Source organism: Macadamia integrifolia, chromosome 6 (assembly GCF_013358625.1).
Source record: "Macadamia integrifolia cultivar HAES 741 chromosome 6, SCU_Mint_v3, whole genome shotgun sequence".
NCBI lineage: Eukaryota > Viridiplantae > Streptophyta > Magnoliopsida > Proteales > Proteaceae > Macadamia > Macadamia integrifolia.
In genome coordinates, this window is record NC_056562.1 from 40,454,461 (window position 1) to 40,471,612 (window position 17,152).

At 38.0% G+C, this 17,152-nt stretch overlaps 3 protein-coding genes across 3 annotated transcripts; 2 read left to right on the forward strand and 1 right to left on the reverse strand.

Moving 5' to 3' along the window:
* Nucleotides 1-7,641: 7,641 nt before the first annotated feature.
* On the forward strand, nucleotides 7,642-8,640 carry LOC122081200 (RING-H2 finger protein ATL68-like). Its single transcript, XM_042648215.1, has one exon. It carries the CDS (start codon nucleotides 7,813-7,815, stop codon nucleotides 8,434-8,436), a length of 624 nt encoding a protein of 207 aa, XP_042504149.1. The 5' UTR covers nucleotides 7,642-7,812; the 3' UTR covers nucleotides 8,437-8,640.
* Nucleotides 8,641-11,629: 2,989 nt separating this feature from the next.
* On the forward strand, nucleotides 11,630-13,763 carry LOC122081199 (probable methyltransferase At1g29790). The gene is made up of 2 exons (XM_042648214.1): nucleotides 11,630-12,216; nucleotides 12,323-13,763. The coding sequence occupies exons 1-2, from the start codon at nucleotides 12,186-12,188 to the stop codon at nucleotides 13,564-13,566; spliced, it is 1,275 nt and encodes a 424-aa protein (XP_042504148.1). The 5' UTR covers nucleotides 11,630-12,185; the 3' UTR covers nucleotides 13,567-13,763.
* Nucleotides 13,764-14,043: 280 nt separating this feature from the next.
* On the reverse strand, nucleotides 14,044-16,305 carry LOC122082752 (glycosyl hydrolase 5 family protein-like). The gene is made up of 3 exons (XM_042650516.1): nucleotides 15,688-16,305; nucleotides 14,976-15,573; nucleotides 14,044-14,668 (listed from the first exon to the last, which is right to left on the reverse strand). Exons 1-3 carry the CDS (start codon nucleotides 16,273-16,275, stop codon nucleotides 14,232-14,234), a joined length of 1,623 nt encoding a protein of 540 aa, XP_042506450.1. The 5' UTR covers nucleotides 16,276-16,305; the 3' UTR covers nucleotides 14,044-14,231.
* Nucleotides 16,306-17,152: the final 847 nt, after the last annotated feature.

Consider the following 17,152-nt stretch of genomic DNA (forward strand, 5'->3'; position numbering starts at 1 on the left):
CTACAATTTTGGTATCAAGTATATTGGAGATATTTATAGGTAATTTAAGTCTTCCGCTGAATTTTTGAACACTTATCTTAGATGTGAGTATGTTGTGGTGGGGTACTGTATCAGATGATCCTGGCAGGTTTTGAGTTAACCAGAGTTAACTCGGTCACCGGTCCGATTCTGTGTGAACGGGACATGATAGCCACACCTTAATAGATAAAAGTAATCCCACATCATTCCCAATGAGAAAGATATCATCCACATAGATGACAAGAAAACAGACGTAATTCTCATTGAACTTCTTATTAACGCATGGCTCATCAATGTTTTGTTTAAACCCAAACTTTTTGAAGGTTTGATCAAAATGTATATTCCAGCTTCTAGAAGCTTGTTTAAGACCATAGATAGATCTCAAAAGCTTGCACACTTTGTTTTCTTTCCCTGGGGAAGCAAACCCTTCTGGCTGATGCATGTATATGACCTCATCTAAATGTCCATTCAGAAAAGCGATCTGTACATCCATCAGCCATATTTCATAGTCATGGTGTGCAGCAATCGATAATAGACTCTTAATGGACTTAATCATCGCCACTGGTGAGAAGGTTTCATCATAATCCACCCCTTCCTTTTGGGTGTAACCTTTAGCCATAAATCTTGATTTGAAATGCTCCACATTCCCATCCACACCTCTCTTCCTCTTGAAGATCCATATACATCCTATAGGCTTAACACCTTGAGGTAGATCTTCTAGAGTCCAGACATGGTTGGAATGCATGGAATCAATCTCAGAGTGCATGACTTCCTTCCATTAAACAGAATCAATATCTTTCAAAGCCTCTTTGTAGGAAAATGGTTCTAACTCAGAAGTGTCAGAAACCATATGGAACTCTTCCACCTTTTGACCATCTTCATTGGGAAGTGTCAAACGAGTTGAAGGCCTGGTAGACCTCCCACTCCGTCGAGGTTCTTGGGGTTGATTCACTTTAGCAGGCATGTTAGTGGGTACGTCAATAGGAGGTATAACAAGTGCAGAAGGTTCTTGGTCATTAGCCATTTCTTTTATGACCACTGGATCCGATCTACAAGTGACTAGATCTTCTTCAGGGAATATTGCATGTTTACTAACTAAGACTTTCTGATCAATAGGGTCATAGAAGTAATAGCCAATAGTGGTTTTAGGGTATCCTAGGAAGTAGCATTTATTTGTTCTGGATTCCAACTTATCTATTTGTTGCTTTCTTATATGTGCAATGCAATCCCAAACCCTAATATGTTATAGGCTAGGCTTTCGCCTATACCACAACTCAAATGGTGTTTTAAGGACAGATTTTGTTGGAACCTTATTCAAAATATAGATGGTGGTCTCAAAGGCAAAACCCCAAAAAGATGTAGGTAATTCTGAATAGCTGCGCATAGATCGAACCATATCTAATAGGGTACGATTTTGTCTCTCTGCTACACCGTTCTGTTGAGATGTCCCTGGGGCTGCCAATTGAGAAAGAATCCCAGTTTGCTTTAAATAGTCCCTGAACTCATCTGATAAATACTCTCCTCCTCGATCTGATCGAAGGGTCTTGATGCACTTACCAAATTACTTTTCTACCTCAGTTCGAAACTCTTTGAACTTTTCAAATGTTTCCAATTTTCGGTGCATTAGGTAAATGTATCCATATTGAGAGTAGTCATCAGTGAAGGTTACAAAATATTCATAACCATACCTCGCTTGAACATTTATGGGACCACATACATCATAGTGTATTAATTCCAACAATTCTTCAGCCCTCTTACCTTAGATGAAAAGGGTTTCTTCATCATTTTTCCTTGTAGACAGGATTCACAAGTTCGGTAAGGTTTTACCTTCAGACTTTCCAAAGAGCCATCCTTGATCAACCTGTAAATTCTATCTACTCTAAGATGACCTAACCTAAGGTGCCAAAGATAAGTGGAATTATTTGGAGTTGATTTCCTTTTTAAAATTACATTTGAAAATTCATTTGCATTTAAAACAAGTTTTAAGAAATACAAATCATTCTGTAAACAACCAATTGTAATAAATGAACCATTCAAACGAATAGATAGTTTCAATCCAAATTGAAATAAATATCCATCAATGATTAATTTAGAAACAGAAACAATATTCCTTCTGAAGGAAGGAACATAAAAACAATCTTTTAAAATTAAAACAATTTTTTTAAAATGCAAACTAAATTCTCCTACGGCCTCTGTTGTGGCCTCAACTCCAGTTCCCATCTTGAGATGAACCTCATCCTTGTTGAGTTTTTTTTTTTTTGTCATCTTGAACCTCTGCAACATATTACAAATATGGGTGATTGAACCAGATTCAACCAACCACATATTAGATGGTTCTTCTAATAAATTAGACTCATAAAAGATATAGATTTCAGATATACCTTCATCTGGCTTCTTCTTTAGAGTCGCCAGGTATGCACGATAATTTCTCTTCCAATGTCCATCCTTTTTACAGTGAAAATAAGATCACTTCTCAGGTTTCTTGCCCTTCCCACTCCCTTACTAGCCACCTTAAGGTTCTTACCCTTTTTGGTCTTCTTCTTCTTCTTCTTACCTTTCAATTTAGAGGAAGAAAGCTTTTGTTCAGTAGACAAGTCTTAAAGTTTTTGCAACTTATGTGTCGCCTTTACTTCTTGCAATATATTGCCTAGCTCTGAAAGTTCTACAAAAATTTTATTCATATTATAATTACAAATAAAAGATCCGTAGATTTCATGAGGCAGTGAGTAGAGTATGACATTAGTTTTATAGTTCAGCTAAAAGGATGTCGTCAGGGCTTCTAGTTCTGGGAATAAATTCTATAATTTCATCACATGGTCAATAATTGAAATCCCTGAAGTCATCTTAGTACTGTGGAAGAGAGTGACAAGCTGATGATGTGCATGTCTATTTTGTTTTCTATACAGCTTCTTCAACTTCTCCAGCATGCCTTTTGCAAAAATCAGATCTTTTATAGAATCCTTAATGGTCTTGTCTATTGAATTCAACACAAGGAGCTTAGCCTTAGAATTATTTTGTCGAAACAACTCATAGGCTGCTTTCTCCTCGCCCTCCATAGTATCAAGGAATGAAGGTTTTTCATCTGTTATGACAGAAATTAGACATTCTGCAGTTAGGAGCAATTTAATGTTCCTTCTCCAGTCAACATAGTTTGGTCCAGTTGGGATATGATCTTTAATGAGGGTAGTATAGTTGATTTGGCTTGACATATTAAATATCTACATGATGTACAAAGAATAATTAACATGATTAATATCGTTGAAAAGAAGGGGCAAGTCTAAATACAACGATTACCCACACCTTAAGCTTCTCTTTAGCTATGAAATATGATTAGAACATCTCAACCCTTATGCATATGACTTAGCCTATCGGAGTTCATCATATACATGTTAGTTGAGTGGACTATTCTGTCCATCTCGAAAACTTCCAATACTCTTTGGTCGCTTGAGTGTCATATCCATTCCTATCGGCTATCATACACTTAAGTCAAGTGCATACCCTTTGTTTCAAAGTGAATCATAGCATCATGAGCTAGTGTCTATTATTGCAGTACACCTTTCACTGACCATGTTCTCTACCTATCACATATGAGATAAATGAAGACGATCTCAGAGAACTACTCAAGCATTATCTTTTTGGCATCTGCAAAAGTAGATCAATGTGACATCTACATTTACCAACTAAGGGAGGCTATGGAAATCCCATTAGTTAGGGTTTTTCATATCACACTTGCTTTAAGTTTAGGGGAATGAGAACAGTCGTCTCTTCTAATATCATCATACATCACATATAACTAGGAATCATAAAACAAAGCCTTAGTGGTTATGGGATAGTATCTGGAATCAAATTAACTTTGTTATCATATGCAAGTCACTTTGATTCCAGGATGAGTTGGAGTAACATAACCTCTTTAATTTTTTCCTACTCAGCTTAATTATGTGATAATGCAATGCAAATAATTATAACCATGATGATTTTTACATTGAAATAAAACAAAAAAGAAAACTTGTTTTTCCATCTCTCGTCGATTCCTCCAATCAATCTCCTTTTCCAGTCTTTTCACGATCAAATAAAAATAAAATACCTAATTCTATTACATTCTTTTAAAATAAATAAACATTGGGAAACCAACCCACCATTTGGGCTGCCCAAGGAGAATACATATTTTTATAAAAAAAAAGGGGGGGGGAGAGAGAGAGAGAGAGAGAGAGGAAAGAGAAATAAAATACAATCGACCACATAAATGCATGCCATGCTATCCATATATCCATCATTATGGTTCGTTTTAAATTCCATAACTACTAATAAAATTATAACTTTTACACATTATGTATTTGATCTATTAAATTTCATCCCAATAATGTGGAAAAATAACAATTAGAAAAACCACACAAAAAATTACTAACACTTAGTAAAGACTGATGTCATCATATGACATGTCAACATATCATGTACAAAAATATCATTAAAATATTAAAACTAATTTTAATAATTTGAAGCACTCACAAGGGTTTTCACAAAAACCCATGTTCAAATATGTTCATTAGCACAAATGGGCTACTCGTTTATAAAATCAGTACCCAATACTTAAGTTAATTTTTTTTTTTTTAATATCTGATACTGTTCACTGTTATGTGAACAGTGTACATGGAAAAAACGTTTTTTTTTTTAATTGATACTATTCACTGTTCCGTGAATAGTGGACGTACATGATAAAAAAAAAAGTTTTGATTGAAAATAAAATTAATGGATTAAATACACTATCTTTAATGAAGTTAATGGAATGTCTCCCCACTAGTAGGGAAGCTCTGATATCACAAAGGTCCGAAAGCGATTTGGATCGTCCCACTGGTAGGGTCAGACATTCATACATTAATTAATAGAGGAGTGTAGATCATTACTTGAAACTCCACAAGTGCAGAGCCTCCAAGCGATCTTAGCCCTTTTCACAATGAGTCATTCCCACATGTACAACTTTGCGTTCCCTTTGAGTCCAAGCTCTTCCTCAATCTTTAGGGTTTCCACAAAACCCTAATTACCACTCAATTACTAGTATAGAGATTAAGCCATTATTGAGAGAGAGAGGAGCACGACTATATATAAGATGAGAGAATTAGAATCTTATATCGCTTTGGTTTTTAGTGTCCACGACTATCTCCAATCAAAATCCCTATTAGTTTAGAGTTGCAGATAAACCCAACTTTATCATAGAGATTTCATACTTGAAGTCAAACACTCATAAAACCAATATTATCATTATTAATAAGATATTAAATAATAAATAATATAATAATTCATTTTTCCTAGCAATCCTACCTCCATCCCAGCCCCACATTTTCCCTCCGCCCCCTCCAAAACACAAGAATAGGAAAAAACTTTATACTGGTGACCTTATCCACTCCTTGGAAAATCTCATGATCGTTCACGCCAACAATCTGGATTGAGAAATTGTTATTTCATGTTACCACAAGTATAGTGGACCCTCTTTACCAAAAAAACGGTACAAGTGGACCTTATTTATCAAGTTTTTGTTTCATATATGGTTCTATAATAATATATATATATATATATATTAATTTCAAGTGATTAACAACATTATAAAAATTTCATATGGATCCAAGGGGGCATATTGTATCACTTGCTCTTTTTTAAAGCCTCCAAAATCATGGTGGCATCTTCATTGCCCTTCTTCCCTAAGTCCACCCTGCCACCATGGAAAAGAAGGGAGGCCCAGAGACAGAGAGTGCCCCCAGGCCCCCACACTACCATTTTTATTTCACCCTTCTTGTCACTTTCATGATCAAGATAGTCCCTTCCAAGTTTCCTAGTCTACTTAGACCATTGAGATATTTCAACTGTTGAGATCTTGTACTTCTCATTTTGGTGGTGTTTGAGCTTACCTCAATGGTGGTGACCACTATTCATCATCTTTCTTCTACACAATCCGGAAAAATTTCTCTGAATCGACCACGGAGAGTACACTAGCACCCCTCTCGCTCCATGTGAAGTGTTTCCCCTAGGTTCTTTATGTACAAAATCATTTTTTCACTCTTTCGTTGGTGTCCTCTCCTATGCCACTTGCTCATAGAATCCTCTCATTATAGGATTGTCTGACTGACACCTTTATAGATGTAATTAGAACTAGTAAACTTAATTTTTTTTATTGCAGTGTCCAGTGAAGTTATTGCTTGTGGGTTGGTCACTTGACCAACTCCTCTCAAGTGCATCAGTGTTTGGTTTGCATTGTTCCTTGCTTTCCAAGAAGTGTGGCCATGGCCCCCTGTTGACTCCTCTGTGTATCTGTGCTTGACCTTTATGTGGGTCTACCATGTAATGATCAATAAGTCCTTGAGTTTGAACAAAAATAAATAAATAAATAAATAAAGGTAAAATAGAGTTTCTAAAATTATTTGAAAGTGACTTATTATTATTGTCTCGTTTTTTGAAAATCTCATTGTTTTTTATATGGCTTTTAATACACTTGAAATCATAGGATTCATATAGGATTAACTTCACATAAATGAAAAATTATTAACGGACAAAAAAACTAAGGTAACAAATTATACATGAAAATAACTTCCACCACACACGTACATACTCTCTCTCTCTCTCTCTCACACACACACACATACATATACATATACACATTTTTTTTTTATATGTGGAACGATTCTCCACACCAATACAGGAAATAGAGGAATCTTATTGCCATTAACCAATGGCAATGAAGAGAATAGTATCATCCATTAGGGCCCACATGGGTTAGAACAAAAAAATATCAATGTAAGCCTCAAATCTCATCATGTGAGAGAGCACACAATTGAATCTAGACTTGAGAGTCGTGGGTTTCCTTTTTCTATATAATGTATAATGGGTGGTGATTGTGTGAAACGAAGTTGTAATGAGAACACATATCTACATAGCTATGGAGGAAGCTAGAGTCCAAATGAGTTCAAAATTTTGTTGTAAGTCAAGAAAGAATGATTAACAAGTATTGGGCTGAAATAGTTTTGTGTATGAAAGGGAAGAAAGTGAAAAGATAAGAGAAATGTTGAATCTTGCTTTCCCGTCTATGCAATGAGGAGTGGGGACTGGGGACTGGACATTTCATTTTCATGCTTTGTTTTGGTTGACCCCATTCGAAAATGCAGTCTCAGGATAAGTCCTAGAGGGTCTGTTTGGTAAGGAGGAATAATTTTGACTTCATCAATAGATGATGAAAGTGTAATGATGATCGAAGATTCCAATAAGATGGTCACATCACCAGTAAAAAAAGAAAAAAACTTTCTTATTATTGGAATGGTAGTTGTTATCCTACTTAATTAGAGGTTATTTATATGATACGGAATTAAAAGCCCTTTTTTTATATAAAATCTATAGTAATTTACTATTAATATCAGTCAATACGATATGAAAACCTAAAACTGTGCTCTGTACCGGTTTATAATTCATGTCCTTCAAGGCATGCGGAGATGGTTGGGAGATTAAAACTTGTAACCAGAGTGGGCCAGAGTAGGCCGAGTTTTAACGTTGAAATTACTGTAGTTGACTGAGCTGTTTCAAACCAATTTGGGCCTTTCATAATCCAACAACATGAAGCCCATCAACTCCCACCTATACCGGATTTATGAACCTTCCTTTGCTTACATAACTTTGTATTAAATGCTGCAGCTGCGGAAAGTGAAACCCACCCACCTCAGAAGGAAGAGAGAGAAAGTGAAAAAAATCTTTCCCGTTATTCCCTCACTCTCTCTCTAGAAATGAACTCTGCATCTCCCACCACCTCTCCTCAAAATGTCCAGCAGAGGTTCTACCGCCTCCACCGGCAACGGTGGCGGTGGCGGTGATGGAAATTCTGGTTACTTCAATAGGAACCTCACCAGTTTGGGCCTCGGCTACGCCATTGCTATAGCTTTAGGGTTTCTAGTTCTCCTCTCCACCATCCTCCTCGCTTCCTACGTTTGCTTCCGCGCCCGCTCCCGCTCCCTCTCCCGCAACCGCGCCCGCCCACGTCTCCGCTCTCCTAATACAGGCACCGCCGATTCCTCTAACGGCATCATCCTTCCTCGCATTATCTTCGTTGCCGAAGACGACGATGGAGGCAGAGACGAAGAAAGCGTGGTTGGGCTTGATCAAATGGTAATCAATTCATACCCAAAGTTCCCATTTTGCAAATCTAGGGATTGTGAGAGTGGAGATTCCATGTGTTCGATTTGTCTTTGTGACTACAAAGATGGGGAGATGCTAAGGATGATGCCCGATTGTCGACATTTCTTTCATCTCTATTGCATCGATGCTTGGTTGAGGCTCAATGCTTCTTGCCCTGTTTGTCGCAATTCACCATTGCCCACTCCATTGTCGACTCCGCTCTCTGAGCTAGTGCCGTTATCACAGTATCCAGGGGATCGGAGAAGGTGATACTCTGTTCCCAATTCCCACGCTACGATGTTTTGATGTTCTTTGATTTTCTGTAAAAATTGAGTTTTTTTGGCAAATTATTTTGATTGTTAGAAAGATTGAAGCTTTTGTTTTTTGGTTTCTTTTATATGTTTTTTGGGGCTATGTTTGATATGATGTGAGAACATGGAAGGCTCTGTGTCTATTTTGGGGTTTTGTGTTTCATTTACAAGCTTTTTGGGGGTTTTGGGTAGTGTGTCAATTTCCCCATCTCAGATTTCCTAATAGTGATGCTTAAGAGTAAGTTTTCTTAAAAAAAAAAAAAAAAATGCTTAAGAGTAAGTTGAAGAGCTTAGCTTAATTATCTCCTCTATGCCTCCACTAACAAAGTGGCAATTCCACCAAGAATCAAGTTTAACTTAAATCTTAGGACTGAGTTTTCCTTAAGCCATGACTAAGGGGAATAATCAGTTGATCATGGTTTTCGGATGGGTAGGAGAGGGCATCGGTGGTGGATTTGTTAGACCATTCGTAAATAAGAGGATGTTTTAGGACCCAAGAATGGGTGTTGAACCCTTTCTCCACAAAGGGGGAAAATTTTTTACCCACATTTTATGAGGTGGTAGCGCACATTTGATGGCTGGAGCACCTCGAGACGCATGTTTGTGTGTTGGGTCAGTGCTTAGGTACTCTAGGCTGATAGACACTGTCACCCCCAGTTGGTGATCCTCATTATTTATTTGTACACCAAGTTTGGAACTAATAATAAAACTTGTCATGTGTCTTTAACGGAAGAATTCGAACCTTTGTAATCGTTTCTACAGTTAAAAATACAAGGCTCCATTTTGTTTGCAAGAAAAATTTAAGGGAAGGTTGCAAGCCAAAGAAATTTTGGTAGTAATCATCCCACATTATGATATCATTTTCTTCAAATCATTCTATATTGATTATAAAATTTCACTTTATTTTGGATCCAAATCTATTATATTTAAAAAATAGAATAAAAAATATATTTAAAATAGCAAGAATTTTAAGAACTGTTTGATTCGCTCACTTCATGCCATGTGGTAAATTAAGGTCTCAAATTTGAAATTTGAAATTTGAGCAATGCAAAGCATTCTCCTCCCTTCGAATAATGTTGATTCACTCACTTAGCTTGTCACGTGGCAAAATGTGGAATGGGACTGCCTTCCCTTTCTACACCTTCAGAGCTACGAGGTGTTGGCCAATTATAAATTTGAAACATTCTATAATATTAAATCCTTCCTTTTTTGTAAAAAAAAAAAAAAAAAGAAATTCCTTATCCTTGAAATTAGATTGTTTGTTAATAAAGTTTTTTTATCAAATAAATAAAGTAGAGAGGAGGGGTGCAATAGTATGAATAGATTTTGGAGGTTCTAATTTTCAACCAAGGACTGAATTTTCTCTCACTTTTGATGAAGAAGGAATTCCTTCACTGATGGTCATCAATGCTGTTCGTAGGTGTTTCAAAGTAGCAAAGGGTGTTTAATTAGAACCGTAGATTCAAAGGAGAAGGAAAACGTTTTCGTTCAACTATCACTATATTCCTTTTTTTTTTTTTAATAGAAGACCAACCATCCCTATATTGGGAGAAAAAAAAGGAAACTTACATATTTTTGTTAAGTTTGTCACAAATTCTTGACCTTTTTTTTAAGAATAACTCGCTCCGACATATTTTGGTGGCGACTCGAATAGAAGTTTTATGAGATCTGTGATGGAAGCAGAAGGGTTGGAGGAACATATAATGTAGTATCATTTTTTTGAGCAAGTCATTGTAATTTTAGGAGTTTTTCGAGCTAGGGTTTCAGAGCGAGAAAACTTGTTGTTCGGCTGTAATCTCTCTTCTACATAGTTAAAACATCTTCTTCTTCGCCCGAGGACGTAGCACACCACATCGGTATATGAACCTCATCAAATTTTTGTATTATCCGGATCTGTGTTTGTTTATTTTCGTATTTATTGGTGTTTACTATAACATATATATATATATATATATATTTTCTTTTTTTTTTTGAGAATGTTGGACATGCTATTGGGGTGCCTAGCCTGTATAGCAGCATGCTCAACCTGTGTTATTCTCTCTCCCTCCACTTGAAAGTGATCCCCACGCCCTCCATCCCAGCCCTTCATTGGTTAAATCGTTAATTCAAAGAAAAACTAGTGAGTGTCCTCAACTCTCACCGTTCTTTTTGGTAATAAAAAAAATCCTCTATATTTCAGGTGACTTAAAAAAAAATGTACATATATTTTAAAACGAATATGGATATCTGTTCCTCTTGAGGATAAAAAGGGCCTCAGTTGGTGGACCACCAACAGAGCCTAAAGAATTGTATGCGTAGTTTTGACTTGGGAGAAACCCATTTGTTTAGTTGAAATCATATGATTCTAGGGTATATGATCTGTTTTATCTGTGATTATTAAATTTGACACTGAACCTCTTTTTGCTTCTACGAGGCCTCCTTTTTCTTTACCAAAAAAAAAAAGCCTCCTTTTTTTAACTACTACCTTCACTGTGGGGACTGGAAGGGGCTTATTGATTAATCCAGATATCCTTCTGAGAAATCTCACAAAGACACAAACCCATGAGTGCGTCTATTCTTCAGTTTTTCAATCAAGTGGGACCAAAAAAAAAAAAAAAAAAACAAAGAGAGAGAATGGGTTGGGCAGTGAGTAGTGATGCAAATTTTTTTTTTTTTTTTCTGGTAACCATCCTAGTGGGTTTGGCGTGGCAATCTCATTCAAGAAATGTTCCAATTGGTCGATGGTGCATTTGCATCCACTTCTGCCTGCGAACCTCTGACCAGTAGCGGCAAGCCTGATGGATGAACCAGAGAGAGAGAGAGAGAGAGAGAGACCTTGCAAGTGGGATCATTGGTGGGTATAGAGTTGAAATGGTGCTTCTGCCAAAAAGAAGGATGAAATGTTGTACTAGTCAAGTTCGTCATCAAGTTGGTACAGATAGGTATCATAGGATCATTCTATTGGCCTATTGTAAGAACAATCTATATAAAATGGAGAAACTTTTGAAATAGAATTATGGGTTGCAGTAATATCAAGCTCAAGTCAAACCATTACAATTGACTTAGATCACCATGTAATCAAAGTACAAAGAGAGAGAGAGAGAGAGAGAGAGAGAGGTTCCTCTATTTCAAACAGAATTATGGTTTGCAGTAATCATCACCCAGAGTTTGTGGTGATGACTGATGATAAGTGGCCATAGGAGATGTTCCTCTATAATATATTGGGCTACCCATTAAACCTCCACAAGGTGAGATATTCATCACATGGAGTGTGAGTAGTTGTGTAAGAAATACGAAAACTCAATTTTCATGTTTTGTTTATAAGTGATGAGAGCTGTTGAGTAGAAAGTTTTCTTTCTCCAACCAAAACCCCAGTGGGCTTTGATCTTGAAATCCTCCCACTCTCAATATTCTATGGGAAATATTGCATAAATGGTAAGTCGCAACCTTCCCAAGTTCTTCCATTTCTCCCACTGAAACTCATGTATTGGAACTTCGAAAGCGTTCTTCCCCATCTCTTGCTTCACAATGAATACGCCGTTCCAGTGCTTCTCTAATCCTTCTTTAGGACTTTATTGGGTACCTAATCAAGATTTTAGATCTGGGTTCATGGTTTGTCTGGATTAGTTCTTACCCACTTGTTTTTGAGCAACTGAAACGGCTTTTGTTCTTCACTTAGCAACGAGAACAAGAGATGCGGAGCTCAAATCTCTTTGTGAAGTTTGGTTCATGGAGAGGGATACGCAGGTTTATCTTCATAGTAGGTCTACTTGTTCTTCTCCTCAGTATTAGCACCTTATCCAACTTCTATTCTCTCATTTCAATTCTTAGCCCTGATAACTTCTGTAACCGTATGAACCCTGTAGATCAAGGGAGAAACGGAAATGAAACTAGGAAAACTATAGAGATTGTGATCCAGAAGATTAATGAAGAAATGAGAGAGATAAGGGAGTCGTCGGCAGAGTCCTCTGTTGTGAGATACAGTGCTTTCCTTGCAGACATTTTGGGTTTGCTAGAGTCTGCTCAGGCATCTCTGCCACAGATTGCAGAAACCCATCAGATACAGAATGGAATTAGTGCTATCCATCCTCTGTTCAAGCCCTCTCAAGAATCTGATGAGCCCGGCAATTATTTCCTGGTGGAAGAGATCAGAAAGTATGTGAAAATGAAACCCAATCGATTAGGCAAACAAAACTTCATGGGAGCAAATGGGACCTTCACCAGCATCGGTCATGCTTGTTTCTCCATGAAAGCAGAGCTTGAAGAATACATGGATTACGATGTGGGGGACATTTGCAATGACGATTGGAAGCTCGCTCAAAAGCTTATTGTTCATGGGTGCGATCCATTGCCCAGGAGGAGATGTTTCTCAGTAACTCCAAAGTTCTATACCAGGCCCTTCGCCATTAATGAATCTCTGTGGAAGCTACCTGACGACCGAAATGTTCGATGGAGTCAGTATAGATGCAAAAACTTCACTTGCCTGGCTAGGAACAACACGAAGAAGGGGTTTTTCAAGTGTGCAGATTGCTTTAATCTGGTGGATCATGAGATGCCCAGATGGGTTAAACCTGTCGATGTGAATCCAAGTTCAAATCTAACTACAGATTTCCTTATACCTGAAGTACTGGGTATCAAGCCCGGGGAGATCAGGATTGGACTGGATTTCAGTGTTGGTACTGGAACTTTTGCAGCTCGGATGAGAGAGTTCAATGTCACTATAGTCTCAGCCACCATTAATCTAGGGGCTCCCTTCAATGAGATGATTGCGCTGCGAGGGCTCATTCCTCTCTACTTGACTATAAATCAAAGGCTCCCCTTCTTTGATAACACTCTCGACCTCATCCACACTACGAGATTTCTTGATGGTTGGATCGATTTTCTGCTATTAGACTTCGTCTTGTACGATTGGGACCGTGTTCTGAGGCCTGGCGGTCTACTTTGGATTGATGACTTCTTCTGTTTAAAGGAGGATTTGAATTATTTTTTGGAGTCCTTTAAGATGATAAGGTACAAGAAGCATAAATGGGTGATTGTGCCAAAGCTTGATAAAGATGATAGAGAGGTCTTCTTTTCTGCAATTCTAGAGAAGCCACTTAGACCATTCTGATAACCACATCAGAATTATAATTTCGATTCTGGAATCTCTTCATATATTACCATTGTTTAATACTTCATTCTAGTATTCAAATTGTCTCTTTTAGAAAGTTCTGTTTTCTCAGAAAGGAACTATGAAATGGGGAGTTTTGAAAGACTCAATAGTTGAAACAGAACAGATGCTCAAAGGTAGTTTCTTCTTTTTTTTTATCTTCTGTTCCCTTTGTAGCATTGTCTAAATGGAGCATGGACATGGCAGGACCATTTGGTTTGTTAACCAGTCACCAAGACCTGGATGGCTCCACACCCAGTTCATTTTTCTAGAAATTTGCCTTCTGGACTTTTGTTTCAAATACTAGATTCTTTGTCAAACCTGAAAAGTGAAAGGATCTGCTTTTGGTTTTCCTGGTTCAATTGCTTGTTTTCACTAGGAACTGGGAATTGTTATCCAGCTAATCCAGCACTGTATATTTGTTATAACCTTAGGATGGAGATGGCAATGGTGCTAGTAGCAGTAGATAGAATTAAATTTAGTGATCATTATACGAACAAAGAAAGTCCCGAAGGAAAGAGCTCCCTTTAGAGTTTCTGTCCTATTTTATTGGCTCCCTCTACCCCTTCCAGCTTTTCTGGATTCTACAATTCTCACAACATGACAAACCCTTGTGGGACAAAAGATCAATTTAGTTTTAGATTTGTGGGGATAAGTTTAAACCATTTTGTTTCAGGATTCTCGCCACAATTGGTATCATCTTTGGAGCAAACACACTTGCTTGTCAAAATTGTTGAAGAGTTGGAAGTACTGATCTGCAGGCATAAAGCTCTTCCCCCCACATCCTTGGCAGCTACATGTAGCTTGGAGTTTGAAACTATGATCCAGCTGCTCTGTTCGCTAGAGCAGTCAGAGGAGACGGTCGCTGGAAGTCTATCCCCCATAACACTCAAACAAAGATCTGTACCCAACAATCTGATTGGAGCTTGGCCCCCCTCATAACTCCAGTGGCTCCGGTCTCGACAATCACTTGCTTCAACACTGTTATTCTCATTCACTCGGACACAGCGGCCACTAAGTGGATGGAAAATAATGAGATATGTTGAAGCGTTTGACCTTGGATCTGCATGGGAAGATAGAAATATTTTTATGAGTTGATCTGTCTTCCTTATAAACTGGGATTCATTCATAGAGTGAGCAAAGTAATACTAAATTGCTAACGTCCATGGAGGTTTAATGAATTTGATAACCTTCAATTTCTCTGTTTTAAGAACATTAGTATACATGAAGCCCTTCATCACATGGATCACCCTAGTTTGCACTGGGGGAGTTGTGGAAGGTTATCATATCCATCAACTTTGGAAGGCTGAACATTACTTTTGAAAGAAAGAAATGTATTAATGGGGATAAGGAGAAGGAAAAGATCATGCCTTGGACAATCTGTTGAAGGAGCCGAAACCTTTCTTGAAAATTTGTATTCCTGGTCTGGTCCCAATTTCCATCTAACACACCATATGTTTCCTCAAACCCGGCCTGCCCATTCCTCAGGTAGTAGCTTCCTTGCAGAGCCCACATAGCACAATCCATGTCTCTTTCCACTGCAAAGGCAAGAAAGCAGCTCAAGAACCTATTATCAGCTAAGTTCTCACCTGTTTGGTCCACACCAAATTCACTGATGAACATAGGGACAGGGTTGTCTCCCTGCATCACAAAGCCTGCTCTGTCTTCAAATCTTCTGACAGCATCGGCACACACCTGCCCTGGTGGTTGCGTCTTCCAGGCTATACGGCGTCCTTCACTAAACGAGTACCAATGTGCCTCATAGACCAATTTGTCATCCAAGTTAACTCCTAAAGGAGTTCCCCGCAAGAAGCTTAAGTCTGTATCATAATTCAACCCTGAAACAATCACAAGCACATTTGGGTTTGCCTTGTGAACCTTTTTCACTCCACGTCTAATGTAGCGGTACCAATCTGTCTCACTTTGGCGTGGCCCTCGTAGCTCATTACGAATACTCATGCCAACTACCTGCATTTAAGTGAAATCTTCAAGTGTTGAATTAAATCTCATTAGCAGTAAAGCATTTGAGAGTCAATTATGCATAATCAAAGGCAAAAAGAATGTGCAGGTTCAAGTTCAAACCTGAGATTTACCACTAAACCGCTTAGCTACAATGTCCAATCCTTGTAACCATTCCTCTGGATCAAAATTACTATCTCCAAAGAACCCATTTCCATCATTGTCACCGCAGCACCACTGCGGCCGGCTAACATGGTTATCAAGCACCACCATAAGGCCACTTGCGCCTAGCTCATCGATGACAGCATCATAGGCTTGCACTAAGGTGAGATTGAACAGAGAAGGGTTGTGGCTAACTATCCCCATAGCTGCCTCTCCAAGGCCTAGCGAGTTGAGTGATTGAGCAACAGTGAACTTCATCCCTTGTGTACGCGTGAACATGTAGGTTGCCCATGTGAGGCGTACACAATTGAAGCCAAGGGAAGTCACCTTAGAAGCAATGTCCTGTAATGGCTTCTTGTCGAGTCCTTCTACCACCATGGGTTGCATATGGGCAACCCAGTTCACGCAGCTTAGCTTCACACGACGACCAGAAGCCATGTCCACCACCCATCTGGAACTTGTTGAGAGTGGCAATGAATTACCCAGACCCAGAGATCCAAACAAGAAGAACAGAATTAAGAGGATTCTTTGGAGGGCTACACCTATCATCTTCTGTGTGTGATCACCAATGGAGCCTCCTCTCTTCTTAGCCACAACTACAGATATGCTGCTAAGATTTAAGTGATCTTGTTCACCTAATATATTTAACATTTTGTTTACTGAAGTGTTTCTGCTGTACCTACTTTTAGTCAGAGGGCCTCTTTAGAATGAGACTTTCTCTTAAAAAAAAAAGGGTTACTGTGCTTGGTCAAAGTTATGCAATTCCCGGTATAAATGATAAGAAAGGACATTAAGTATAGCGTTTGGTTGGGTTGGTTGGGTTCCCAATTCACAGGCAAATGACTTTGGACACCAAATGTTGTTGAGGTTCTACATTTTACGGATTCAGAGTCATAATTTGGTTGGCAGCTGTGGGTAGAATTAAAAACCAAACGGTTTGTCGTCTGTGAAATCTCAGAAGAATTTACCTAATCCACCTGATTTCCAAGATTTTGAAGTGATTAATTTTAAATTATTTTTCTTTGAGATACTACACTAATTTTTCAAATATTAAATGTCTGGGTTGTGGAGAGATTGTTAGAGTACAAATTAATAGATATAAAGAAAAAAAAAAACATAGATTCACACAACACAGAGAATTAATTAGGTTCGCACATCGATGAAGTTAACTACGTCCTCGAGAGAATAAAATGATTCACTATGTAAATCACCCAAATCTTGGCAAGAAAACTCGCTCAGAAACCCTAACACGAAAAACCTCCAAATTATAATTCTTGTTTAACAAGACGATAGCACATTATATATATCAAAAATGTTCAAATCTCGGCAAGAAAACTCACTCAGAAACCCTAATACAAAAAACTTATAATTTATAATTCTTGCTCAACAAGACGATAGTATATTATACCCTTCAACTTCTCTGCTA